This window comes from Canis lupus, chromosome 17 (assembly GCF_011100685.1).
Source record: "Canis lupus familiaris isolate Mischka breed German Shepherd chromosome 17, alternate assembly UU_Cfam_GSD_1.0, whole genome shotgun sequence".
Classification (NCBI taxonomy): Eukaryota; Metazoa; Chordata; class Mammalia; order Carnivora; family Canidae; genus Canis; species Canis lupus.
The window spans coordinates 61,391,170-61,418,511 of NC_049238.1; the positions used below are offsets into that span (position 1 = coordinate 61,391,170).

Genomic DNA, 27,342 nt, shown 5'->3' on the forward strand with positions numbered 1-27,342 from the left:
TGAAGAATTTAAGAACCAAACCGGAGGGACCTTAGGGTTTATGCAATCCACTTTCCACTTGGTGGGACTCACTGCCACAGCCTGCTTGATACTTGTTGGGATCTTTGCCTTGGGTCAAAAAAACAGGTTGTTGACAACACCTGCTTGACAAGACCATCATGGGCTCTGGAGTCTAACGTACTGGGCCTCCTTCCTGCCGCCCATCCCTTTGTAGTTCTAGGACTCTGGGGAAGTTGGTTACCCTCCAAAGACCTTATTAACCTGTCTGTAAAATTGTATCCTGCTTCCCAGAGTCGTGGCAAGGTTAAATGAGGAAATGCACACTGACAGCCTGTAACAGAATCACAGAGCAAAAGCTTAGTTCCCTGTATCCCCACTGGTAGGTGCAGGGGCAGCTCACCCCCATGAACAAGGGAGACCTGGAGATCAGGAACAAGAGAGTCCAGTCCCAAGCCTTCAGAGGGGCAGGGCCTGGATATGGGAGAGGCCTGCTGCCCTGTTTCCTTCCCTGTGCCTGGCGTTGCAGAGCATGTGGAACTAAACCCCAAGGAAGGGTGAAAGAGTGCCATCATGAGCCATGGTTAAGGTCTCTCTCCCAAATCTCTCCCCTCCCCTTCCCAGCACGCAAAAGTCCCTGCCCTCAACTCTCCAAGACTCTCATTTGATGCTTTTAAACTTTTTTCTTTATTTAGACAGAAAAGACCAACTCTTTAAAAGTAAAATGCAATAAATAAATAAGTTAAGCATAGAGAAGTGTCTGAAACAGACTCCCAGTCTCCCCTTACCACTCCCACCCCCCCACCCATTTATGTCCCCTAAAACCTCTTCCTAAAGAAAATGATCAGGTAATAAACCCTTGTAACCCTCCCCACACCCATCCTCCCAAATACCCAATTACCCCCAAAGCAAAGGGAGAAATCAAGAGAGAAAAAATCCAAGGGAAACATTGTCTAAACTCCCAGAAAGAGAGATGGCAGCGTCCGGGCCGGGCCGGGCTGGATAACGCACGGGTGGTAGTGGTATTTACACGGAGGGGACCAGCAGAGACTGTAAACATTTTTAAGGGTTTGGGGAGGTCTTTTCCTCATATGAAAGGAGGAGGGTCTCTGTGGCTGACTGGTGGCAAGGCAGCCCTCAGGGCTCCCCCACACCCTCCTTAGAGGGGGCCCATGGGGGAGGCAGTGAGTTTTAGGGCTGGGAGCCCAGGGTTCAGGGATATCCTACCTCTAACTGAGGGTGGTAGGGAGTTTTGAGAACCAGCTTCTGAGAAACCCCTAGTATGGGGAAGAGGCTAGGGCGAGGGTGAGGTGGGGAGTTTGTGGGAGGCCCCTCTACCCTTCCAGGGCCACAAGCCCGCTGGTGGGGAGGTGAGTGTGAAAGCTGGGCACAGGAGGTCACCGCAGGAGCCCCAGCAGAAGGCAGATACCCCGGAGCCTTCGGGCCTGTCCCACGCTCCCTCACAAAGGCCAAAAGGGCACCTGGGAGCAAACAGGCCCTTCAGGAGGGCGGGGTGGTGGGAGTGGGCCACGGTCCTGTTCCCCCAGGGCTGTGAAGCAGCTTTTGCCCCAGAGCCCCATCGAGGCCCGAGCAGGTGTGCAGAAAGGGCTGGGACCACGTGGGGCGAGGGGTTTGGTGCCCCTTCCTCTGGTGTCTCCAGACCTGTGAAGGAAGGAGACACGGGTGACGCTGTGGCCACAGTCCCCGGTGGGGAAGAGTGGCTGGGCTGGTGGACGCAGCCCAGGAGGGAAGGGGACCGCCCAGAGAAGGCAGGGCGGCGGCAGAAAGCCTCAGCTGCTGGACGGGGGCAGTGGTGGCTGGCGGGGACGGGAGGGAGCGGCCCACCATATGAGAAACCCAAGGATATCCAGAGGAGATATTCACACAGCCCAGGAGAAGGAGAAGAGCTGGAAGGTACGGAGACAGGGACTGGAGGGGACGAAGCAAAGGAGTGAGACAACAGGCAGGCAGGCAGAGAGAGCAAAGAGAAAGGAGAAGGGGCAGCAGACAGACGGACACCTGGAGGAAGAGCAGGGCAGCCAGGCTGGGACCTGGGGCTGGGCTTGGGGCCGCAGACTTGAGGGCCGGGATCCCCAGCCCCTAGACCGTGCTCTCATTCCTTTTCGGAAAGGAACAAAGAAAGCAAGAGAGAAACGCACAGAACACAGAGCACAGTCACCAACCACTGTTGACCAAGCACATCCCGCGAGCTGCCCCCGGCCCTGACCCTGGGCTGAGGGGCGCTTCCCTCCGCGGCCCCCTCCCCAAGTAACGAACAATCGGCTGCAAAGACAACACGCTCGTTCCATGCGACTTACAGGGGCCCGGAGCGGGGGTCCGGGGTGGGGGCTTCGGCCGACAATAGACACGGGCCCTGGGCAGGGGGGCCCCCAGGGTGGGGGGGATTAAGCAGCCAGGATTGGGGGGAAAGGGGGAGAAACAAAATGTGGGTATTGTTCTTGGGTTGTGTTTTTTCAGGGGTTTGGTCCAAAGGAGATCAAACAAACACAAAAGTCACCAAAGCTCACAGCTCTGTGGCCATGAGGCCAGGGTCGTGTGGGTAATGGGTAGAGGGGACCCAGTTAGTGAAATGCAGGCCGTCTAGCATTTTGGCCTTCTCCACCTAACTGGAAGCTGCTCCCAGGAGGCCTGAAGCTTGGATTTCCCCAGTCTATCCTGTACACTCCGCACTGTCCCGTGGCTCTACACTACAGAAGAGTCCACGGGCTATGCTCCCCGGAGTCCAGGGCACGGAGGGCCCGATGTCCCCACCTCTCAGGAGGATAGACAGTCCAGGAGCTATGATTCTAGAAACCAGCCTCCTTACTTCCCCAACTCTACTCCCCTAATTCCACTCCAACCCAAAGGAAAACCAGAAAGAGAGAGACGCACAAACACATGGACACTGACCAGACAAGACCAGACACAGGAAGACCTGGGGAGTGGACACAGATATAGACAGACTCGGCTCTCTCTGGGGTCACTGTGTGTGTGTGTGAGTGTGCACACATGTGTGTGTGAGAGAGAGACTGACTTGGGTGACTGAAACATGTACATGTGTGTCTGAGAGAGAGACTGACGTGGGTGACTGAAAGAGCAGGAGGAGCTATACCAGATCCCTTCAAGAGCCCAGACTCAGGGGTGGGGTGGGCATCCCTGATGCTGGGGGGACGTGGGGTAAGGGACAGTCCAAGTGAGAGCCCTGGCTTCAGTGTGAGGGAGATGAAGAGGTCACAGGATGGGAACAGGACCCACCTGGGGGGCCCTCAGTAGGGCCGGTTGGCATCCTTAGGCCGCTTTAGCTGGACTTTGAGGCGCTTCATGCCAATCTGGAAACCGTTCATGGCCTGGATGGCAGCCTGGGCACTGGCCGGATTGTCGAAACTCACAAAGCCTGAGATGAAAGGGGCATAAGGCCCAGCCCAACCCCACCTGACTCGCCTGTGCTTAGGGCCAGAACCTGCTTTTTGGTTCCCCGGCACTGCCCGACTTCCTCTCGGGATCTTGGATGGCTGGCACACAGCAGGCATTTGATGGGCAGCTGCTGATGGGTGGGTTGAGTGAATGAATGCAGTGCAGCCACTCACATGCACTGGGACATTCTTTCGGGCACTCTTTGAGGGGCAGCCCTTCTCAGCCCAGAGAACTGTGAACCTGCCTTTTGGAAACACCCCTTGTGGCCCTTCACGACTTCCCACACAGGGAGGACCAAGGCTCCTCTCCCCTGAAGCAACCTTTCAAGACGAGGCAAAATACTATGCTCCCTAGGCCTTCCTCTCAGAAGCCAGACCTCTCATTCCTGAGCTTCTCCCAGGCCTCACGGAGCATGAATTTGACCAGTGCTCATAGAGAAGAGTGAGGCTGCAATTTTGGGAGAAGCTGGGCCTGGGCAGCAGCAGTATGTGATGCCAAGAGGGTAAGAAAGGTTCTTTCCCACTCTTGATTATCTGGATTTCAAAGTTTGGGCCCACTGTGACCAAAAACGCCTTCAGATGTCTCGGACCTTGTCCACATTTGGAGTTTGTCAAAAATGTGCCATAGTTTATCTTTTGGATCGTCATGTTCTTACCAAAACACTTGCTCTGATTGGTGGCCCGGTCAACAAAGACTTTGGCTGAGATGACGTGGCCGAAGGGGACAAACATCTGGAGGATCTCTGAGTCTGTGAACTCCTGGGGCAGGTGGTAGATGAAGATGTTGCAGCCGTCAGGGCCTGGGTGGCAGCAGAGACAGAGGAAGAGCTCAGTGATTGGGCAACACTCCTGGGGCCTGGGCCCCACAGGGAACGGGCCGGGAGGACCCTCCAAACCCAGCCCATGGCATGCAGGCCGGGGCACCAGACACCTCATCCCCACTCGCTTTCTTTCCAGGTGTGGAGTGAGCGACAGGGAGCCCACAGCCCATGACAAGGGCGCTCCTATCCCTGGGGGCTCCCAGCCAGGAGGAGCACTCTGGGAGGAGCGCTCAGGTCACACCTTCCCGTTGCTGCTGCTGCTGCTGCTGCTGCTGCTGCTGCTGGGGAGGAGGAGGGGGTTGCTGGGCGACCAGGGCAGGAGGCTGCGGGAACGCGGGTGCCACCAAGCTGTAGGCTGCTGGGTAGGCTGCTGGGGTGGGAGAACAGAGAACTAGTGAGGGGGTCTCGAGGTTCCTAACCTGGCCCCCAGGAACCCCTGACCAGTCCCACAACATCCAGCCCAGGCCAGCAAGGGGGATGGGCAGAGAGGTGCCACGGAAGGAGCCGCTTGGACTCTGGGCACATGGCCCCTAAGAGTAGGCCCCATAGGACCAGGAAGGAAGCCCCAGGAGGTAGCTGGTGCCAGGGGCAGCTGGCAGGGAGCCTGGAAAGCCGGCCTGTCCCACACAGTCCCTCCCATCAGGGCTCGGGCTCCTCACCTGTGTAGTGCTGCATCCCTGCGTAGGCCTGCTGCAGGGGGTCCACGGGGGCCGCGGGGCTCTGGGCTGGGGAGAGCAGCACCGACTGTGAGGGGGGGCAGGATGCAGAGCAAAGGCCAGGTGGAGAGAGGGGGGTACTGCCTCCCAGGGCCTGGGGGTGGCAGGAGAGCATGCAAATGCACAGAGCCACAGGGAGGAGAAGGCAGAGCGTGGAGTGTGTGATTGGCTATGCAACTGCGGACTTCCCTCAGCCTCAGCTTCCCTGGCTGATGGCGGGCAGGAGCATCCCTGCCCTAGGATGACAGGGCAGGAGAAAGACCTGATGACCCCGAGGCCTGGAGACGGAGGCTGTGTCACGGCTGCCCACCGGCAATGGGAGCGGAGGCTGGGATAGTTGCTGGATGGGGGGGGGGGCAGGCAGAGACCCCCACCTGGGTAGGGGTGAACCCCGTTGGGATACAGAGCATCAGGGGCAGGCTGCCCGGTGGGCTGGGTAGGCACGGGGCTGTAGCCGTTGACGCCCAGGGCAGCAGGGATTGCAGACACGGGCGTGGCAGCGATGGCAGGAGGGGTGCTGGTTCCTAGGGAGGAGAAGGCGACAAAGACAGAGCAAAGAAGCAGGCAGACATGCGCGCACACACACACACACACACACACACACAAATGCAGAGGACCAGTCAGCAAGTCTGAGGGCAGAAGGGAGGAAGCAGGCCACTCTCACCCCTGAGTCCCTTCCAGACCCTGTGGCTTCCCTGAGCAATGTGCCCCCCCCCACATACCATGTGGTAGTTCATCTCACCTGTCCTGTTCACACCCAACCCAGCCTGCCTTGCCTGGGCCTTACCTGAGGATGGGGTGATGGGAGTGGCGATGAGGCCATTGGCATTGATGGCAGCCATGTGCTGCATCTGCACGGCAGCCATGGTGGCCATGGGGCTGAGGTAGGCACTGTGAGCCGCTACCAGGGCCGCCTGCTGCTGCATCAGCTGGGGGAAGGGGAGGAGAGGAGGGTGGGGCCGGGTATCCCACACCCAATCTGGTTCCCCTCCCAACTCTGGGTGTTGGCCTTGGGAGAGTGGGGACTGGTCCTGGATGCCAGGAGGAAACGGGGATGGGCCAGGCCCAGCACCCCAGGGGTCAGTGCTCACGGCCTGGGTGTAGGCGCTGTAGGCTCCAAACTGCAGTGCGATGGGGCTGAACATGCCCAGCTGGGTAGCCACCTGCTGCATTCGGCGGAGACCTCGCTCCTTCTCCGTGTCAGCAAACTTCACCACCAGGCTGGATGAGGCACCCTGGGCATGGGCCACGCATGTGGTCAGAGGGACAGGATCAGGATCTCTCCTCCCAACAGCCCTCAGGGCCTGGCCTCAGTTCTACCCCTCCTGGCCCAGCTTCTTCGGGAGGACAGCCACATTGCACCTCTGTCACCGGGAGGATTTTAATCCCAACCTTCCTCCTGTGCCAGGATGTGTGAGAGACTAGAAAAAGTTGAGAAGCTTGAAGGCATGTGCTTGAAAAGGGAAAGGCCTACTGGAATCCAGAGGGCATCCCTGGCTTCTCTGTGAGGATTCTGAGCTGGAAGTTATCTCCAAAGAGGATCAAGCCACAGCAAACGTTTCATCTCAGGCTGGTCTGCCAGGGAGCTGCCCTAGACCTGTACCGTGACTTCTATCCCCACACCCCAAACCTCACAGTGTGCTCAGAGGAGAAGCCTTAAATTGCCATACCACCCTGCACTAAATAAAAACCAAACCGAAGCACAGGGATTGTTGTAGAATCCTAGAGTCTAGAACGCAGCTCTCTATTCAGTGTTGCATCCCTTTGCCCGAGTTCCTGCTAAATGCTTGCTGGGCATCTGCTGAGGGAGCTTCAGAGTCAGCTAGCTCCGTAGGAGAAATTTATTCTGCGGGAAAGCCCTTCCACAGTGCAGTCTGCTCATGTGCAGAGAGCATAAGTGTTCAGATGCCCAGCCAGGGAGGGTGGGGTGGGAAGATGAGAGAAGAGACCGGAGACGGAGTGGCCAGAGAGGAGTGCAGGGTATGTGGGCTGGAGGGGATGGCTGAGGTAGGGGTCAGAGGTGGGGAGCGGGCATCTAAAACATGGATGTGAGTGGGGCTCACCGGCAGGGTCCGGCTGCTGTGAAGGGTGTTGATGGCCGCCTGGGCCTCAGCATGGGTCTGGAACTTCACAAAGGCGCAGCCTAGAGCATCCAAGAGCAAGAAGGAAAGGGTGAGTGCTCCCGTCAAGGGCCCCCACGTCCTGTTGCCCAGAAGCCAGTGGAGAAGGGGAAGGAGGGCCAGAAGGCCTGTCGAGGAAGGGGCAGCAGGCAGGTACCTTTGCTGGTGCCATCTGGCCCCCGGAGCACAGTGCACTCGTCTATGGTCCCAAAAGGCTCGAACATCTTCCTGACGTCCTCATCTGTCTGCTGCTTCCCTAGCATCCCCACAAAGAGCTTCCGGTCTTCTGGGGGGTAGGGCACAGGATGAGGGGGACATTCAGGGTCCCCTGGCTGCTTTCCCAACTCCATTCCCCCTGGGACAGGCTGAAATCCTGCCCTTTACCCTCAGCAACTCCCTGGAGCTCCAGGCATTCCCCTCCCCCGGGACTCATGCTTCCAGTGTGTAAAATCTGTGATGTTGGGGGAAATGGGGTACAGTTACAGAGTCCTCAGCCCAGTTCTGAGGGGCTTGCACTTCACTCCAGCTTCCCTACAATGGGCTGGATGACATCCCCTCTGACCACACTGACTTCAATCCCCACCTTGACTGGGAACCCTTTGGAACTCTCAGATTTTCTTTTTCAAGAGAGGCTGCCCCTCACTGCTCCGAGCCCTGGGCCTGGGTTCAAAGTCCAAAGGTACAGAACCTACCTCCTCGGCTCTCGCTGTCGGCTGGCTTGACCTGGATCGGCCTGTTCATCTAAAAGGAAAGAAGAGAAGGCACTGCTGGGGATCTCCCCTGAACACCACCCCCCAAGAGCCCTCCCTAGGCCCGGAGCTGCAGAGGGGCTAGAGAGAGTGAACCCCAGGCCCTAAATTGCTGATGGGAAGGAAGGGATCGGGGTTTCATCTTGTTTAGGATTAGGACCTGAGGGGATTAGAGGCATTGGAAGGTGAGGATGTAGGGAGGATGCTCCTGGGGCCAGCTCCAGGCTGTGAGGCCCCAGGTGACTTGGCCAGGGGTAAGTGATGTTCTCTTTAGGGGGAGAACGGAACTTCCTATAGGACATGGGTCCTGAGGCAGAGCCCAACTGAGGGGCTATTCAGCAAGAGCTGCCTCAATTTTACAAAGTAGGGGCAGCAGAGGCCACTCCATGAAGGAGCCCCAAAGAAGACTCTCAACCCAGGGGCACTGCACAGATGCCCCGACTTCCTTCTGACCCCCAGAGGTGTGTCTGCTTCTCTATCTGCCCCCCTACACCCCGTGACCCCAGGGGGAAGGCACTCGGGCAGCACAAAGGGAGCAGATGCCCAGTCTCCGTGGCAACGGGAGAATGCGCGCCATGGCAACCGCCCACTCAGCCTGATTTATCCCTCCCGTCGCCCTGGCGACCGTGGTGACGTCATCACTTCTGTTGCTCCACACACCAGGAGAAGGAGTGGGGGGGTGGTGGGAACAGGGTATGCTGGGGGTGGATTCGGTAGGACTGGGAGGTGGGGGAGGGGCTCAGGACAAGCTTCCTGATTCGTGTGGAGCAGGCTCTGCAGGGCCACACTGTCCCCTCCCTGCCTTCCTGCTCCAGATCAAATCCTTGGAGTCTGGCAGCTGAGAGGGCTCTGAAGGAGGAGCTGCTGTCCCATGCTCCTTTGACATTCCCCCTGTACCCTCAAGTTCTCCAGAGCTCTCCCTTCTCTTTGCTCCTGCAGCATCTCCCTTTGTTCAGTCTCCAGTGGAAAGGCAGACGCCCCCCAGTTCCACTCTCCGTTCTTGTCTGGTGAGAGGGCTCAGCAATGACTCCAGCAGGTTGATTTCCTTAACTAGGGCAGGGGACATCTTCGGAACCGGAGGGAGGGGAACGACTCAGCATTTCGCGTCTGAAAATACTTGGCTTTTGAGGACTAGGACCCTGGGGGCCGCACATGGTCACCCCACCCTCTCATTTGACGGTGGGGCAGTCCGAGCTCCAGTGACCAAAAATTGATATTAAACAAAAGCAACCATTTATCTACATTCTGAGGGAGGCTACGGGCATCCTCAGGAAAAGCACTGGGTTGCGGGTCAGGAGACCCTGCTTCAAGAACTGGCTCTGCCACTCTCTAGCTAGGTGACCTTGGCCAAGTCACTTCTCTCCTGGGGCCTCAATTTTCTCATCTGTAAAACCGTGGGGCTGGGATCCCTGGGTGGCTCAGCGATTTAGCACCGCCTTCAGCTCAGGGCATGATCCTGGAGTCCTGGGATCGAGTCCCACATCGGGCTCCCTGCATGGAGCCTGCTTCTCCCTCTGCCTGTGTCTCTCATGAATAAATAAATAAAATCTAAAAAAAAAAAACAACAACAACAACAACCATGGGCAAATCAGGTGGTGGCGAGTCAGGTTCCCTTCAGTTCTAGAGTTCCAGCTGTGGGTCTTGTGTGTCCGCTTCACACAGAGAAATGCCCCCTGCCCCTTCTCACACCAACCCTTTTCTCTGGTACGGGCCATTCCAGTCAGTGTGACTGACTGGACTCTGGTGAGGTATTCCCAGCCCTGGATCCAACCTAAGCCCCACCTCCGCGGACACTCCTGTCCTGCCCCACCCCCACTTAGGGATCTGAGAGCAGCTGGCTGGGGGAGGTGGGGAAGAGTCACCCAAATCCTCCAACCAATCCGCCCCCAGCTTTATCCTCCAGCAATCTGGGATTATCCCATGGAGGTTCAATCTCCTCAAGAGCCTGTGTGTGTGTGTGTGTGTGTGTGTGTGTGTGTGTGTGTGTGAAGCCCAGGGCCCTCAGTCCTGAACCCTCTTCCTCTCTGTATTCTCCCTAAAGCAATCAGGAAGTGCCCCTGGGTACTCAGCACCAGCCATAACCCCTGGATTAGGGTCTGTCCACAGCCTCAGGGAATTCCTTACTTGACCCTAAACCCTTCCCCAGATGCCCCTAGGTATTTGCTATTCTAGTCCGGGTGGGGACCCTGAGGTCCAGAGAGAAACAATGCCATTCCCTAGCTGCATGGCGGGCTCCCAGGCACAAAAATAGCACCTCAATAAATATCCACAGCTGATGGGAATTTGCACAAAGACACACACAAGCGCATAGGCCGCAGTGCAGACCACAGTGACAGAAGGCTCCCCTCACTCCCTCACAGCCAGCCTCCCTCGGTGGCCCCTAGTGACCCAGGCCCAGGCTCTCCTCCTTGGCCTGGCACTTCCTGTGGGGAGCTCGGTCTTTGTTAGCTCAGCTCGGCACACCTGCCCCCTCCCCTGAGTCCAGCTGGGCCCTGTTTACCTGGCAACATGGAGTCGGGCACCTCTGCTCCCTAGCCACCACCAGCCAGGTGATAAGCCCTCCCCAGGGCCTCCCAAAGAAGAGGCTATTTATATTCCACGTATCACTGAGACCGCTCCCCACCGCCAGCCTGGTCATTCATAAGGCCCTCATCCTTCTCACCAATAGCAAAGACCCCACTGCTCTTCCTGTAAGGAAGAGCTCACATTCCAAAAAATCTAATTCTCCTGAGGTCACAGGTCTGCTGCTCTGCCTCCCTGGCTTCAGGCTTCCTTCCGCCCAGTGTCCCAGACACACACAGAGTCCTTTCCACCGGGTCAGAACTCACTGACCAACAGTAAGCCGATGCAGCCCATTCCCCAGAGTGGGATTTTGGCCCAAGAAGAGCACATCGGGCAGGCGAGGCAGAGGTCCCTCCCACCACCACCTCAAGGAGGCCACACCCTTGGGACAGGAAGAATCCAGGGGCCTGTGGCACAGCCCCTCCTGGGAATGCTCCACGGAGAAAAGGAAATGGGGCTTGACAGCCACAGGCCCAGCCTCCATTCTTCCTTTCTGCTGTGGAAGCATCATCCTGATATGGTGGCACTGGTGACAGAGACGGGGAGAAAGGAGAGAGGGCTAAATGCCTCCACTAAAAAAAAAGCCTGTATTAGGGCAGCTTGCTTGGCGCAGTCAGTGGGGTGGGTGACTCTTGAGCTTGGGGTCATGAGTTTGAGCCCCACGTTGGGTGTAGAGATGACTTAAAATATAAAAAAAAAAAAAAGGCCTATACTATATTAGGAGGGTTTGGAGATTAGACAGCAGGAAGAACTTCCCACAGGGCTGGCACACTGAACCCACATGTGTGCGCGCACGCACGCACACACACACACACACACACACACACTGAACAATTGAGGAAATAATGCTGCCAGGAGGGCAGGTGGCAGAGAAAAGACCTGGGGCATACAAAGTGTCAGGGAGAGTGGGCGCTGACATCTGCTCCCCAAGACGGCCGGTCTGCTCCCCTAGGCTCCTGGAGGACAGGAGCTCCATCCCCTGCAGGAGGCCCTGTCAGACCACTCTGGATCCTGCCCCCAGGCCTCGGTGTCACCTGGGAGCTCACTGGCTGATCATTAACCAGGCATCCTTCTCCCTAAGCCTATATATGTATTTTTTTTTTAATTTTTTTTTTTGCAGGAACGGGAGGCAGAGCCTTTCCACGTCGCCAGGCCTGCTGCTGCTGACCACAACCAGAGCCCTGCCCAAGCACGGATACAGCTGGGGGAGGCCAAGGCGAGGCCAAGGCGGCACCCCTGCTAGCAAGACCAGGAAAAGCCGGGATGGGGCCATGGAGATGAAAACTACCGATTTGTCAGGGTCTCCACAGAGAACAGGAAAGCAAGGAAAGTTGAGATGTGACGTGATCGAAACCAGGCTTCCCAGGGCTGCGTGTGCCCACACCCACACACCCTGGGCCACGTGCACACGCACGCGCACACGCAGGCTCCCCAGATCCTGAGCCTACTCACACACACCGAGGGTCCTCGGTTCCGCGGGCAAGGACCCTTCAGCTACCCTGCCACCGGCTAGGACAGGGTGAGCTGCGAGGGTTGAGGGCCACAGGGTAGGTGTCACAGACCTACCGAAGGCTTGAAGTTGGGAACAGCTGAAGTGGTCTCGATTTCCCTGGATGCCCCCACCCTTGTTGCCCATCTGTTTGGTCTATTTCCCTCCCAGGAAAGAATGGAGAATCAGCCTTTTTTCTCATTTCCCACACAGGGGAAGGGGTAGAGGTTGTGACACATGTGTCTCCAGCACCCAGGCTGGGCTCAGGAAATGTTTGCTGAAGGGACGGATGGGGTTAGCTCTCAGGACTACTTCCTGGGCCTGAGGGGCAGGAGACAACAGAAGCAGGTAGACGTGGAACAGAACAGGACAGCCTTCCCCCTGGCTGCATGGCTGGAGGCATCTCGAGATTCTCTCTCTCTGTCAGCCCAGGCCTGGGGCAATCAGCAAGGCTGTCCCAGAAGAAAAGCAACAGAGCTCAGACTCTACAGGAGAGAGGCCACGTCAGAGGGCACCTCTGCCACCTTGGACACCTTTGCGGGTCAGGCCTGATCCTCCGCAATGATGTCCACCCATGCCCTTGCTCGCACCCCCAGCCCGGGCCGGCCCAGGCCCTGCTCCACCCTGATGCCCAAAGCTCTCCCTGGGAGGCACCAGGTGAGTCCATCAGAGCCCAGCAGCCAGCACAGAGATGCTAGTCCAGTAGGCACCAGCCGCCCCTGTCACAACCAGACATCCCACCTTCAAGAGTGCCTGGGTGCCTCCTGCTTACTTTGCCACACACTTGGTGTTCAGAGTCTGTCCCCACGCCTCCCAACCAGCTCCGTTCCCTAAGTGTTGAGCGGGTTGGGAAGTGGGGAAGGGGCTGCATCTGCTCCTTACAAAGGTCACATTTGCTCTGCTAACCACTGTCTTTCTTCTCTCCAGGTAAAAGACATGAATGGATCTCCAGCAAGAAAGAGGAATGTTAGAAGGAGAGGGGGCTTCCTGGTGATGAGAGGAGGTAGGAAACAAGCTCCATGTCTCAGGAAGGTGGTGAGCCCCTGACCCCTTCCAGGGCCCTTCTCAGCCCTCTTGCCCTATAAGTATAGGACTCACCCCTGGAAGCGTCTTCTGTTCGTGCAGGGCACTCTGGGCCTTCAGGGCTGAATCGCGGGCACAGTATGTCAGGAAGGCACATCCTGAGGAGGAGCAGGGGCAGAGGAGATGGGGTTGGGATGAGTCCCCAGTGTCCCCTCTCTAGAAGATTCCCTCCACCATGAGACTGAGGACGGATTGTCTCTTCTTGCCACCTTCTGCCTGCTGGAGTTGGGAGGTGTCTGAGAGGGAGTCTCTGGGTTGCTGAGCTCAGGGAAGAGACCCAGAGCTGGGAGGTTTGTGTGGTGGTGGCATTGGGAGAGGGGGCTTCGTGTGGGGGCAGAAGGGGCCTGTAGTTGCCAGACAAGCATGTGTGCCCTGTGACTTCTTTCCTCCTTAGCTGGCCTCTTCCGTTTCGCCTTTGCCTCCACCTCCCTCCATCTTGCTCCCTGTCACCCCTCTCCTCTCCCATTTTCCCTATTTCTTCATCTCTCTCCAACTCCCCAGGAGGCAGGTACAGGGTGAAGCATGGGAGAGAGGGAAGGAAAGGGAAGAGCAGTTCCCTGCATGTTCCCAGGCCAGTGGAGGGGGAGGCAGTGTCCCCCAGCCCCTCCCCCCAGCTCTCCAAGTCCTGACCAGGGCCTGACCTGGCTTAGCAGGAGCACACAGCCTGGACAGGCCCAAGGAGTGCCTCTGGCTGGCTCTCTGAACTTCCTGCCCCACACTTCCAGATCCACACCCTGGAGCTTCCCTGCAAAGTCCATGTCCATTCTTGCCAGGTTGACCCCCACCCCAATAGTGTCTAAGGCTACTAATAATCTCAGGCGTGTGTGCACACACACGCATGTGCACACACACACACACACACACACACACACCTGCCTGGCTCCTTATCTCCCAAGCCAGATCTCTTGGTCCCCCATCCTCCTTTGAGTTCACCCACAACATCACCCCCTCATCCCCGGGATCTAACATCTCTGTGTCCCCCAGGAGGCCCCCCTGAGGCCTGCATCAGAGTCCCCGCTTGCTCACCCTGCTGCTCTCTCATGGCTCCTCCATCCACTCCTTATCCCTGAACTCTTCCCATCCACATCAGCCCTTCCCAGCCGCTCCAGCCCTGCAAGCTGGCTTCCCTTCCTCCCAGTCTCCTCTCCCAGCCCTGCTGCCTCCGCAGCCTGGCCTGACCCCTCACCCTTGTGCAGCCCGGTGTACTTGTCCTTGATGACAGTCAGCTCGAAGATCCGACCAAACTGTTCGAAGATGGGCTTCAGGTCCTTTTCCTCCAGATGCCTCGGGATCTGCCCCACAAACAGCTTGATGGCATCCGGCTCCTTCATTGGGGCGGCCCAGGAGGAGGGGCCCAAAGGCCTGGGGGAGCTGCCCAGCGAGGAGGCAAGTGGCGGGGGCCGGAGCCCAGCCGGGGCTGGCTTTCCCTTTGGCCCCAACCACAGTGCTGAGCGGAGGGGCAGCGCTTCACACAAAGGAGGCCCAGGGAGTTGAGGGCTAGGGGTCAGGGGTCTAGGCAGACACTGTCATGCCACCAGGGGGCATAGCCCAAACAAATGATCTTCCTCCCTGAGATCTGGCAAATATCCCAGGATGGGGGGCAGTGTGCTCAAGATCTGGGGGGTGAGAGGGGTATCAGGGACGCTGGGAGCTGGGGTGAACAGCTGGAGTCGGGGAAAGGGCCTGAGGAGGGTGATGGAGAAGGGGGCTGGGGGTGGCCAGCAGCGTGGGGGGGGGGGCACTCCTGATGTGGGGCAGGTGGAGCTCTCGTCGGCTTTCCCGGGAAGACACCTCCCCTGTGGCCGATCCTTCTGCTGGGTCCGAAGATCCCTGATGCCAGATGCTTGGTCTCTGATGGCGGCAGGGCTCTGGGGTTCCCTTTCGCCCTGCCGCCCCCCTTCGGGTCCTCCCCTCAGCCCCCCTCCCACCCCACCCTGGTCCCCGGGCCTGTGCTGCTGCTGGCTGCTCCCGCTGCTGGGGCTGCCTGCTTTCCCGGTCACCTGGGTCCCGGAGCTCTGCTCTCCGGCCGCGCTCTCCTCAACAAAAACCTCCCCCCTCCACACCCCCCTCCCCACTCCCACCTCCTTTCCCCTGACATCAGTGATGTCAGTCTCAGGGGTGGAATACAAATTCTCCACCCTGGAGAGGGACGCACAATCCAGACGAGAGCCACGCCCTCTTTCTATCTCCTTCCTCTCTGACTCCTTTCCCGCCCCCGCCCCCGCCCCCAGAAGAGCAGCTGGTCCTGTTGATAATAACCCTTCCCCCATCGTACTCCCCAATCACGAGTTGGGCAACACACTAAGATGGAGAATTTATAGAGGAGCCCTAAGGTGGGGTCCATTGTTCCGGGGGCTGGAGCTGTCCCCGGTGCTGGAAGCGAAGACCCAGGAGAGGGGAGCAGGGGGAGGAGAGGGGAGCCGGCATCTGGGGAGACTGAGTGTGGGGAGCCAGGGAAAGAATCCAGGGACGAGAAAATAGCTTAGAAACGGTTGGGCAGGTTGGGGGTGGGGAGAGGAGGGAGATGTAGGTGGGGCGGGAATCAGGTCTCGGAGCCTGGGGGAAAGGGCAGAAGAGGACCCGGAGAGGAGAGGTGGAAAGGGGGGCGGGGAAGGAGCGAGCGGGTGAAATGAGCACAGAAAGAGAACTGTGTATTTTCCAGAAAAGGATCCAAGTAAAACTATGTCTTGCTGGCATTTGCCAACGCCCCCTTCTCTCCCTCTGGGTGGTTTGTGTGTCGAAGTGCGTGGGCAGGGAGGCGGTGGTGGTGACGACTTCCAGAGCTAGCACTTCTAAGCTCCTTGAAGACCAGGGCACTGGTTAATTCAACATTTCACTGTTTGGGGTCTAGCACAGTGTCTTGCTCAGACGTAGCTGCTCAACAATTATTTCTTGAGTAAACAGCTGATGCAAAGAACCTCTGAGAAGAGCAGATTCCTGATTCCTTTAGGGGAAGGAACCACAGTTGGCAAGCTCCTCTTTAGGGCAGAGGAAACCCAATTTCTCTTCCCTTACCCTCCCCCCCACCAAGTTAGGTTCCTTGAGTGGGACTCTCAAAGTGAGTCAGGTAGCCAAAAGCGGTGGGGGGAGCACATTTGGGGGCCATTATTATCCTAAACAACTATTCCTTTTATGGAAAATCTGTTTCCCCCATAATCCCAAGGGAGCTTAATTCCTCCAGGCGCTGGACCCACTCACAGTACCCTTCCAGGCAGGGAGTACCTGCTGCCATCAACTTTCCTGAACAGGACAGTCCTTGTGGGATGCCCTGTCTCTCGTCATTCCTTCTTCACCCCAGAGTGGGGCTGATGTCTCCACAGTGCCACTGGTGTCTCTGAAATGCATCCCAACTGGATCCCAGCAGCCGCCATTCCTCAGCTATCACAGCAGGCAAGCTTCTCTTCAGGAAGAAAAGTAATAGTAACAGCCCTTAGATGACACTTAGGGTGTCCCAGGCACATTGTTCCAAGTGCTTTATATTTACTGATTTGTTTAACCCTCAGCACCACCCTATGATGTAGGTTCTACCATTACCTCCAAATAAAGACAAGGGAACCAGGGCACCAAGAGAGAAAATGGGTTGCCTAATGCCACACAGCTAGAAAGAGGTCTCCATGAGGCTGGGGTCCCGTGAGACTGGGGTCCCTGGCAGGCTGGTTCCTGAGTCCTGACTTTAACCCCCACACCAAATGCTCCCTGTGGGAATGGGAGGAGTTGTTAAGCCTGACTTTCTTCCTCTTATGTCTTCATTTGAGCCCCGTGTGAGAGATGGCCTTTCAACTGCTTGTTTCTCTGTTGAACCACCTTCCATCCTTCCTTAGTCTGGGTTTGAGTGTGTGTGTGTGTAAATACAATTACACTTCATGATATGGATGCCCAGGTCCCCCCAGTTGGGCCACTAAGATGGGGGTGGGGTGGGAGATGGTAGAGGACCCAGTACTGGGTGGTCAGAACACGTGATGGCAGTGCCAGGGAACCAGGAGTGCAAACACATCTGGAAAGTAACTTTCTACTCCCTACTCCACCCTCACTGCTCCTTTTCTTCCCTCCTAATCTGATCTTAGTATTTATGGAGATGCTAAACAGATCGCACCCTCTGAGGATGGAGTCCAGGAAGACCCCACAGCCCTGTTGATCTTGTTACTCTGTGTCTTGTCAGCAGATCTGCTGCCCTGCTGCTCATTCTGGCTTGAGGCTAATCACATTAATTGAAATATTAAACATTTACAAAAATGAATTATAATGAACTCTCCTCGTTCTTCCTCCCAATCAGCAATGGGGGTGGGGTGGGGAGACAGCTGCAGGCAGCAACATGCTTCCAACCCTTTGCTTACTTTGTGTTCCCCAGATGGAGGCTTCCACCTGAAAGGAGAGGCAGGGCTAAGGGAAGAGTGGGAGCTTGTGGCAGGCCATCCTTGCTGGGGACTGGGGGCACATCTCTGTCCTGTGCTGTAACTCCGGGGTGGGGTTAGGGGAACCTTACAACTCAGAATCTGGGGGATGCTCTCCAGGAGGAAATGAGGATTCCAAGCCCTAGTTCTCCCAAGGTCCTTTCTCTTTCTGCCATCCCCAAGCTCACCTTCTTTCTTACTCTTCTGCACTCAATGCTAAGCTGCCCTACATAAAAAGATTGACTTTATGAAGGCAGAGCTCTACTCCTAATTTAGATTCTTAGAAAATGAATAATTGGGATCTTTTTCAGAAAGGCAAATGTAGTGGTGATTTATGTGGGCAGAGTGGCTAGTACCCAAACACTTGCTGGCCTCACCAACTGAAAGCATAGTGAAGCCACATGCAGCAGAAACCATGAGACTACAGAAAGAATCTACTCTATGGTCTTCTTTTCCTTAAGTGGCTTCTACCTCAGATAGCGAGTAAGACAGGCCAACACCATGTGGAATAGTGAGGACTGAGGTGCTGTAAGAAAACAAAAGTAAGTTAGAGGTAGCCTCTCTTATTTACACATAGTGGTATTTGTGTCATGGGAAGTGCTCAGTCAAGAAAGGCTTGGTTGATTCTCAAAGTGTAAGACCACAGACTAGCAGAAGAAGGACATTACTTATTTTATGCACAGGGATGGGAAGATGGAGAAATTTTACATATTTATGTTATGCATGTGTGTGTGTGTATAGATTTGCCAGTCCAGACCAGCAGTGTTTAATATAAGGCAAGCCATAGATAGAATTTAAATTTCTAGTAGCCACAATAAAAAAGAAGTGAAATTACTTTTACTGATAGATTTTATTTAACTGATATATCCCAAATATTACTCAACGTGTTTATATGATATATCCAAAATATTCAACATCATCAATATAAAGATGAATAAGATATTTTACTTTCTTTAAACTATACGTTCAAAATCCAACGTGTATATTTTACACTTTTTTAAAAAAAGATTTTATTTATTTATTCATGAGATACACACAGAGAGAGATAGAGAGAGGCAGAGACACAGGCAGAGGAAGAAGTAGGCTCCATGCAGGGAACCTGATGCGGGACTTGATCCTGGGTTTCCAGGATCACATACTGGGCCAAAGGCAGGCGCCCAACCACTGAGCCACCCAGGCATCCCAAGATGGTGCAGCTCTTTTTTTTTTAGATTTTTAAAAAATATTTTATTTATTTATTCATGAGAGACACAACACAGAGAGAGATTGAGGCAGAAGCAGGCTCCATGCAGGGAGTCCAATGCAGGACTCGATCCTGGGTCTCCAGGATCCCACCCTGGGCTGCAGGTGGCACCAAACCGCTGCACCACTGGGGCTGCCCAGATGCTGAAGCTCTTAAGCTAGCTGGGTTGTCCCAGTAGCTTTTCTGTGGGTGGAGGGGTGCGAAGAAAGAAGTCTGGCCAACAGGAACTATCACCTCCAATTAACCTTTGCTCCTGCCTGAAAAAAATCACTTGTGACAGATGGCAGCTTATCTACCTCTCTATTAACCCTTCCTCCTAAAAAACCAAACAGCCACAATGATTACTAACTTGGATGCGGTTTCTGGGAAGAGGCCTGTAGCTCGCTACATAATCTATCTTCCGTGGTTTTTTCCTGGTGTGGGTACTGCCAACATTTTCTGTTCTCCTCAGTGTTTGCGGAGGATAGAGCTATACCACTGAGAGACCCCCTCCAAAGCCATGGTCTAAATGCTAGGTTTGTTTCTCCTTGGGCAGTTGTTCTCAAACCTGAAGGACCTGCCTCCCTTCGGAGGTCTGGTCCCTGTCCCAGGGGCCTCTGCTGGGCATGGTCTGGTGTGTGTGTGTGTGTGTGTGTGTGTGTGTGTGTGTGTGTGGACAGACAGGCTCCTGCCCTTTCCAGGCCTATTTTCAGTTCCCTTTCTTAGTTAACTTCCCTTTCTTGGTTAGAAACTCAAAGAACATACCTTGAAGACCAACTGTCCTTCCCCTCCTCTGTTCCACTGGGAGTGGGAGAGAGAATTGAGCTTATGAGGAGCAAGTGAACCTATATATAGTCAGTTCAAGAGGGAGAACCTTTGGCAGAATGTCCCCTAGGTCCTTTCCCGTTTGGTCAGTGCAAGGACCTTTCTTCCTTTGCAGAACTCCCCTCCATCCAAGGGATGCCTTCGTGTTACTAAGTATCAAGTTCGGGGGCGGGGGTGGGGGGGGCGGGGGGGGGCGGCGGGAGTGGGGGGTGGGTTGGCTACTAAGCCTTCTGAAGGGGAAGGAGCTGGGTTTCTGCGGTCTGGCGTCGTCCCCCCCGCAAGCCCCGGCCAATAGGGCTTCAACAGCTGCCAGAGAACCGACAGGGTCATGAATCAGGTTCTGTGAGACTTTGCCTTAGGAATTCCTTCGCCAGTTTTTCTCTGGAGTCAAGAAAAACAAAACTATTTGTGGCTGGGTGGGGTCAGGAAGGAGGCCTCCTTCCGTGCAGGACTCAGCCAGGAAGTGCGCCCCCCAGTCTGAGGGAGGCGATCCCACGGGGGCGCCCCCAGTCTCGTCTAGAGCCTCCTCCCCGGCTTCTGAAGGCCCCGCTCACTTGTCCCCCAGGGACCACCCCCTGCGAGCCGAGCAGCCGAGGCCCCGACCGGCCGGCGCGGGGGGGAGGGGAGCGGAAGGGGCGGAGGGGCGGGGCCTCCGCGCCCGCGTCCCCGTCGCCCTGACGACCCGGACAAGATGGCGACGCTGCAGGGCGGGCTCCTGGGGCCGGACCCCGGGGCGCTGAGCCCCGCGCAGCAGGAGCAGCTGCGGGACTTCAAGGTGGGCGCATCCCGACCCCGCGTCCATCCAAGTGCAGCCGCCCGGGGCGAGGGCCGTAGGCCGGGGGGGGGGCGGAGGGGCGGGGAGCCCGTGCCCAGGTGAGGGCCGGAAGGCCGTGGGGGGGGGCTAGGGGGAGGGGGGCTGGGAGGGGGCCCGGAGGAGGGCGAGGAGCGGGGAGCCCGTGCCCAGGTGAGGGCCGGAAGGCCGTGGGGGGGCTGGGGGGGCTGGGAGGGGGCCCGGATGAGGTCGAGGAGCGGGCCCGGGGGGAGCCCGTGCCCAGGTGAGGGCCGGAAGGCCGTGGGGGGGCTGGGGGGGGCCCGGAGGAGGGCAAGGAGCGGGCCCGGGGGGAGCCCGTGCCCCGGCGCGGACCCAGGCGGAGCCCTACGGCCCCTCGCGGTGCGGGAAGGTCCCAGGCACCTGGCGGGAACGGCCCGGGAGGACTGGCGGAGACGGTGACTCGGACACGGAGACGGCGCCCGGACGTCGCAGAGCAGACACCGGCAGTTAGCGGCGGGGCCCCGAGCCCGACGGAGCTGGGCGGCCTGGGGGGCCTGGGGCTGCGGGGCCGCGGCCGGGCGGGGCTGCGGGGCGGGTGAAGGCGTCAGACCTCCCGCTCCGGGGCGCGCCCGGGGCCCGCGGCCTTACCCCAGGGCTTGCCCGCGAAACCTGCCTCCTCCTTCGCCCTCTTACCCCCAGATTCAGACTCGGATTGCTAACGAAAAATACCTGAGGACCCACAAAGAAGTGGACCTGCTCATAAGCGGTTTCTTCAGGTAGGTGGGTGTTCCCAGTCGGCCTTGACCACCAGTGGAAGATGCTACGAAAACTTGCTGCGGAGATGAGCGCCTGCTGCCCTCAGGGTCAGAGGTGGCGGACAATAAGGTAACATAACAACTAAATAAACACACACACACACACACACACACATTTTGGGTAGACAAGTATTTTAAGATTGAGTGTTTTCTGAGATCTGTATCATCCAGGGCATTCTTGAGTTATCTCTAGAGGTTTCCTTCAGTTAATCTGTAAATTCTCAAAAATATTAATATTCAGTCATTTTCGCTGTTAGGGTAAATATATATCTTCTGACTTTTGGAAGAGGTAATTTGGCATTGAGAAACTCAACAGGCAGCCATTGGGTGTAGAACACTATTTCTGCATCAGAGGAGCTTAACAAGATCACTAGAACTTAAAAAAAAAAAAAAAAAAAAATCAGAGTCTGGCCCTTCTGTCCCTGAGAGCTTTGTTGTGGAAAGGCGCCAATGGTTGGAAGCCATTGCCTGTAAGTCTTGGGGAAAAGACTGTTTTCCACCATATCCTGGGGCATGTTTTTCTTTCCCCTACATTGCCCTTAAGTGTGTCATTTGTTTCAATGGAAAATTCTCCTGATGGGATGAAAGGCAAAGAACTGTAAAAAAAAAAAAAAAAAAATCTAGCAGCAACAAGGATAAAAACAATAGAACTATTTCCAATACCGTTTGGCTATAGATAAGTAGGCAAGGTTTAAATGTTAATAATGGCTTCCAATTCCAGGCACTGTGCTCAATTTCATGAGCCCTTATCACACTGAACTGTAATTTCATTGTCCTCTTCTGCTTCTGTCCCTGGTCAGAACGCCAAGCCAGCGGAGCCATGTCTGTGTCTCTGGCACGTGCATAGCGTGCATAGTGCATAGCGTATGGCGTCTTGGTACTTGGGCTGATCTTCCCAGCAACGACAAAACACAGCTCATCTTCACTTCCGTTTTATAGGTGGAGAGGTGAAGTACCTTCCCCAGGATGCTGAACCAGGATCCAGACCCCTGGTATTTCCACTGTGTTGGGTTGAAAGCTCACAGAAGGGGAGCCAGAGGCAGGGCTCTTCTTTATCTTCTCAACAGTAGACCTGGAGCTGTGTCTTTTTTCCAGGCTCCTTTCTTTCCCAGATCTCACTGTCCTTGATCTCCTCGTCATTTCTCCAGAGGCTGCAGATTCTCACAGGGCAGATAGGGGATGGAGAAAGGGAAGACAGAAACTTCTCTGTGAAGGTTGGTTTTGTTTGGCTCAGGGCTAAGGCTTAGGCAAAAAGATGGTGTAGGGGTCTTCTGTCAGTGTCAGTCCTGGGGATCAGGCTATCATTTTTTGCACTTTTTCTTCTAAAGGGAAATAAAGGTTGACCTCATTCCTATCGCGGGGAGCTCCAAGTTAGGAATGATTCCAGCAGGGAGGTTGAGGATAGATATTAAAAGCCTGAATTAAATCACCATTTGCATTGTTCACAAACACAAGGAATGGGTAGTGGTGGGGACAGTGGTGAATGAAGAGGGTAGTGTTTTTAGTTACATGTCAGGGATGGCCCAGCTTCTCTGTCCAGGAAGTTTCCAGGAGGAACTGGGTGTCTGCTCCTGGCTGCCTCGAGAACAGCTTTCCTCCCTTCCTTATTATCCCCACTACCACCACCCCACCCACCCACACCTCTGGCCAGGTAGGCCACCAGGCTCTCCCTTTGCTGTTCTTGAAGCTACCTACAGGAAATTCTCCTGCTTTTTCTCTTTCTGGCTTTTTCTCTTTCTGAGGTGGAGGTGGGAGGGGGAGAAGAAGTGTTTAAAGTTTGAGGGTTTGCTTTTGTTGTTTTTGGGGTTCCTGTTACTTCAGAAGAAACTGGGATGAATTAGAATCAGCCCCCCATCATTTATACTGGATACTTCAGATGGTATTCCCCTTAGGAAAAGAGGAAAGGAGAATAGGGGACAGAATTCTGGGCGGCATACCTGCCCTTACCTCTTCTGCAGGTCCCTGCACTAGACTTACTCCAACCCATTGAGGAGCTCCAAGATGTTTTTGTTGGGAAGCGAGCCCCCTACTTGGATTTTCCAGATCCTATAGTGATTCACTTACAGCTCTTCAGGGTGTTCTTGTATACACAGTGTATGAAACTCTTAATACCTTGAATTTTGGACCTGAAAAATAGAAAGGGTAGGGATCTAACTTATTTTAGGCACCCAGGGATCTTGGGTTTTAGGCTGGAGATATGATCGCAAAGTATGAAATTGTAGAAAGACTTTATTAGTTATTTTTCTAAGTAGCCAGGCAGATGAACCTTCCCCTAATTAATTAATTAATTAATTAATTTTCCTTCCCCAAATTTAGAACTGATTATGTCATTCCTTAGCCAGAAAAATCTTCAGTGGCTCTACAGCATTGCCCCCCCCCCCAACTTTTTTTTTTTTTTAACATTCCGTTGAAATATAATGAAAAATGGCATATCCTAAACTGGGTGAACTTTTACAAGATGAGAATATACATGGTACGAGGGTCCAGATCAAGAAATAGAACCTGACTAGCATCACAGACTGTCTGTGGCCTCTTCCAGGCACTTCCCCCCGAAAGGTAGCCAGTATCCTGACTTCTCTTGTGGCACAGATTTGTTTTGCCTTTTTTGTACTTTATATAAGTGGAATTCTGCAGTATGTACTCTTTTTGCCTGGCTTCTGTTGCCCAACTGTGTCTTAGAGATCCTTCAATCTTGAAACTGCTGGGGATGTTCCACTGTGTGACTAGTGTGAGCTTTACCCATTCCCCTTGCCTTTTGAATTGATATACATGTCTCTCCTTGGCCTTCCAGGCTCTCCATAGTAGAGCCCCTTTGCTCCCTACTGCTCTCTGTGCCGGCCCCCCATTCCAGCCAGATGGAAGCTCTGATCACTCCATGGACCTCCCCACTGTCAGGGACACTGACACTTTAAGTGCTCCTCTGAACTCTGGGGATACAAAAGGTGGATATTCTGGTTCCTACCCTTGAGGAGTTCACCATCTATAGGACACAGGCTGTTTCCTTTGATTTCTTGATCTTTATTCTTGCCACTTCTCTGGGTCTGGGATGCCCTTATCCTGCCTGCCGAAACCCTGAGTGCACGGGGTACCAGCTGCTCTGTGAAGATTGCTGGGTCTGTGCTCTCAGAAACCATCCTCCTTGTCCGTAGCACAGTGTTAACACCCTCTTAGAGCACTGCTAGGAGGTTCCTTGGCCTTTTGGACATTTGGGAACTTACCCGTTCCCTTTTACTTGACTAATTTCTTTGAGGTGGTGCTGTATTTTATTTATTTTTTAAATCAATCCCTCATATCTAGTATAGTCACACAGAATTTGTGCTCAATAATTATCAAGTGGAATTCAAGGAGAAGCAAGGCAAATTCTTAAGGCTTGGGAGGTAGGGGCTTTCAGGGCCAGGAAGCCTTCTTCCAGGCTGGTGGGCAGAGCGGCCATGGCCAATTGGAGGTGTTGTAGAGAACATTGGCCTTGGAATCATAAGACCTGGGCTCTCTGCCTTTTATTTACATGCTTTGTGAACTTGGGCAAATGATTAACCTTTTGAAAGTTTGATTTCTTCATATGTAAAATGGGGCACAGTCGTTGCTGTTTCACAGGGTTGTTGTAAAATGAGATAATATTTGTGAACATTCTTTATGAACAATAAAACTCCATGCGAGATAAGGCAGTTCCCCTCCCCAGTGGCACCAGCGCTGCAGGCCTTATCAGTGTTCTGGTCAAGGCAGGGAAACAAGCAGCCTAAGTCTGCCCTCTCAGCATTGCTGATGGCATTGCTCCCCCCACCTCGCCACCCCTTTGGGCACCCGTGGCTAAATGCAGTCACCAGCTGTGGGGTCGCATATGTGTCCGACCACACAGGAAGCCCTCGAGGACTAGGCAATGTGTCCTTCATCTTTACCTCCTGTCCCTAGCTTGGTCTCTGGTTCTGTGAAAATGTTTGTTGAATGAATGACATGCTTTGCCTGTCTGTGGCACAGCTGTCTTGTGAGGTGAGCTTGGTGCCATTTTTAATGTTTTGCCCTTTGCTTCAGAGCCTGACCTGAGGGAAAATAACGAATGCAAGGGTCTTGGTCAGGAGGTCCCCGGCTTACTGACTCCCAGAACGCTGTGTCTCAGGCCAATCTACTCCCTGAGGGTGGGGACCTGTGGCTGAGGCTGAGCGCAGCCTGCCTTCAGGCCTGCTTTACTCTTGCCCTTATTCCTTATGTCTTCCAGAGAAATGTTTCTGAAAAGACCAGACAACATCCAAGAATTTGCTGCAGGTGAGTGAGGCAGTGTGCGTTGTGGGTGTTTGAGAAACCAGCCTAAGGGATATTGTTGCAGATGTAGACTCGGACAAGCCCCAATTCTCCCTGCAGAGTCTGGGGTGCTTCTTCACTCCATGTCCCCTTAAGGAGCTTTTTTCAGAAGGCTACTTCCTCCATTGTCATTTCCTCAAAATGAGGACAGATGAAAAATGAGACAGAGCTTCCTTGTGGGGAGGGTTAAGAATTTTGAGATTCCCAAAGGAACACATTGGTGGCTCTTTACCTGGGCATCGTAAAGCAAGGTTCCCCAACCTGGCTATACCTGGGGAGCTGTTAAGGAATGCTGATGCCTGGGCCCAGCCCAAGAGGTTGGTGTTTCAGTAGCTCAGGTGGGGCCAGGCCCCACAGTTGAAAAAGTCCCCAGGTGACTCTAAGGGGTTCTGCTGCCCCAGCTGCCTTAGGTCAGTGGTACTGAGAGGGAAGGGCTGAGCTGGCTGCTTCCTTGGGTCCTGTTGGCCCAGGGACGTAGTTCTGGCCTTGCACCATTTCTAACTGAATTTGATGTGTCTGCTGCCACAGCAGATGACGCCTCTGGTTCACATTATGCTGGGTGTATAAAAACTCTCCTCTGTCGTCATCATGTGAGAGCCTGGCTCTCCTCTGAGAGGATATTCTCAGAGAGGAGAGGGCGTGATATCTCAGAGATGAGCTGGCAAGCTGAGCTGAGATGAGAATAACATTTGGCATTTATTTGGGCCTCAGGATGGGCTGGGAGCAGAAAACCCAGAGATCCCTCGGCCCTCTGATGGCTCTTGTGCATCAGGAAGCTGAGGAACTGCAGGATAGTGAGGAAGGGACAGGAGCCATCCTGTGTAAGCCCCTCTTGGGAACGCTTGAGCTCACAGGCTCAGCACCACTCCAGGCGGGGACAGTGACCACGGGATCTGCTGTGACTTCTAGTGTGTTGGAAAGCAGGGCCGCCTCGAACAGCCCTGCGAGGCTGAGCCATCCTAGCTCTTGAGCAGAGTAAGTGATCTCCCTCCCTGCCTTTCCCCTTTGGGTTTAGATAATTTTTTCTTTTCGATTCTTATCCCAGACTATTTCACAGATCCAAGACTTCCCAACAAGATTCACATGCAGCTAATTAAGGAGAAGAAAGCAGCTTAATTAGCAGAATCATGATGCTCAGCTGCCGAGAGAGACCAGAAAGAATCCAGCCTTAGGGTGGGTGTTAACCTCACTTACAGACAGAGGCTTCTTTACTCTTGTCAAAATAAGCACTGGCTTCTCAGCCCAGGGTGTGAAAGAAACCAAAGGGAGAAGCTGCAGAGAAGTTTCATGCAAGTGTTTCGTTTTCTTGACACTATTTTGGGGAATTAGGGGCTGTGAAGAGCAGCCCGGGGTTTGTCTGGCATGTCCGTGGCAGGAAGAGACAGCTGTCTTCTGAGCCTAGTGAAACGTAGTCAGAGAGTGGAAGCGGAATCGTGTGGGAGTGAAGGGTGGCAGGGAAATGGGGGTGGGGCCTGCCAGCATCCAGACCCCGCTGTCAGACTGCAGAATATTGAGTGCTCCCCGCAGATGGCCTTTTCCTTCTTCCCTGGTGCTGGGAGCAGAGGGGGTTCCCGTTGCTTCTGGAAGGGGCGGGAACCATTTCCCTCGTTGTATCTCTTGGACTAGGGACTTTCCTGCTCCCCCTCATCTTCAAACCAGGCTCTACTGTGAGAGCCATCTCACATATCTCAGGATGATTTCTGAAAGGATTCTGCAGATTGGGAATTTTTCACGTGAGGTGGGCAAAAGCCACATTCCTGATTTCATAGCATCATTTGTATTTTGCAGGGTCTCCTGGAAGCAAGGGAGCCCTTTGTCATCATCAGTGTGTGGTTCCAAGCCTCCTTGGGCCGTGTCTGCTGTTGCAAAGGCTTTTAAAGATATTCATTAAAAACAGACCTTTCCACTCTTTCTGCTGTATTTCACTCCAAAGGAGGAAGCCATCCAGCACAGAGGGCTGTTGTGCCCCTCCTTTGACCTGAGAAGCCACAGGGCGGGTGGGCTGTCTGCGGCAGCCCATGGGCCTCCGCTAGGTCAGGGGCTGCTCCCACATGTGCCTCAACACTGTGTC

General features: G+C 54.9%; 2 protein-coding genes and 2 long non-coding RNA genes across 15 annotated transcripts; 2 read left to right on the plus strand and 2 right to left on the minus strand.

The window, feature by feature from the left end:
• Window positions 1-803: 803 nt before the first annotated feature.
• CELF3 (CUGBP Elav-like family member 3) lies at window positions 804-15,056 on the minus strand. 10 transcript variants are annotated; one of them, XM_038562266.1, is made up of 14 exons: window positions 14,951-15,056; window positions 14,137-14,242; window positions 12,966-13,048; window positions 7,760-7,808; window positions 7,225-7,353; window positions 7,011-7,090; window positions 6,039-6,182; window positions 5,735-5,876; window positions 5,322-5,471; window positions 4,891-4,956; window positions 4,473-4,601; window positions 4,067-4,210; window positions 3,253-3,391; window positions 804-1,659 (listed from the first exon to the last, which is right to left on the minus strand). In XM_038562266.1, exons 4-13 carry the CDS (start codon window positions 7,806-7,808, stop codon window positions 3,264-3,266), a joined length of 1,161 nt encoding a protein of 386 aa, XP_038418194.1. In that variant the 5' UTR covers window positions 12,966-13,048; window positions 14,137-14,242; window positions 14,951-15,056; the 3' UTR covers window positions 804-1,659; window positions 3,253-3,263. The 10 variants fall into 10 exon arrangements, with proteins under 10 accessions (XP_038418194.1, XP_038418186.1, XP_038418184.1 ...); XM_038562258.1 differs by lacking the exon at window positions 14,951-15,056 and having other exon boundaries at window positions 7,225-7,350; window positions 14,137-14,848; XM_038562256.1 differs by lacking the exon at window positions 14,951-15,056 and having other exon boundaries at window positions 14,137-14,847.
• On the plus strand, window positions 8,470-17,003 carry LOC111090729. 3 transcript variants are annotated; one of them, XR_005372782.1, is made up of 5 exons: window positions 8,470-8,509; window positions 8,756-8,823; window positions 11,499-12,524; window positions 12,795-12,870; window positions 16,271-17,003. It is a non-coding gene; the product is annotated as an uncharacterized LOC111090729 (long non-coding RNA). The 3 variants fall into 3 exon arrangements; XR_005372783.1 differs by lacking the exon at window positions 8,470-8,509 and having other exon boundaries at window positions 8,531-8,823; window positions 11,499-11,897; window positions 12,295-12,524; XR_005372781.1 differs by lacking the exon at window positions 8,470-8,509 and having other exon boundaries at window positions 8,531-8,823.
• Window positions 15,220-19,549, minus strand: LOC119863997. The gene is made up of 3 exons (XR_005372780.1): window positions 19,329-19,549; window positions 16,173-16,350; window positions 15,220-15,894 (listed from the first exon to the last, which is right to left on the minus strand). It is a non-coding gene; the product is annotated as an uncharacterized LOC119863997 (long non-coding RNA).
• Window positions 19,550-20,065: 516 nt separating this feature from the next.
• On the plus strand, window positions 20,066-27,180 carry RIIAD1 (regulatory subunit of type II PKA R-subunit domain containing 1). The gene is given in 5 exon segments (NM_001159762.2): window positions 20,066-20,163; window positions 20,860-20,936; window positions 25,189-25,235; window positions 26,317-26,444; window positions 27,060-27,180. Coding segments are annotated over 4 exon segments (279 nt in total). The 5' UTR covers window positions 20,066-20,079; the 3' UTR covers window positions 26,388-26,444; window positions 27,060-27,180.
• Window positions 27,181-27,342: the final 162 nt, after the last annotated feature.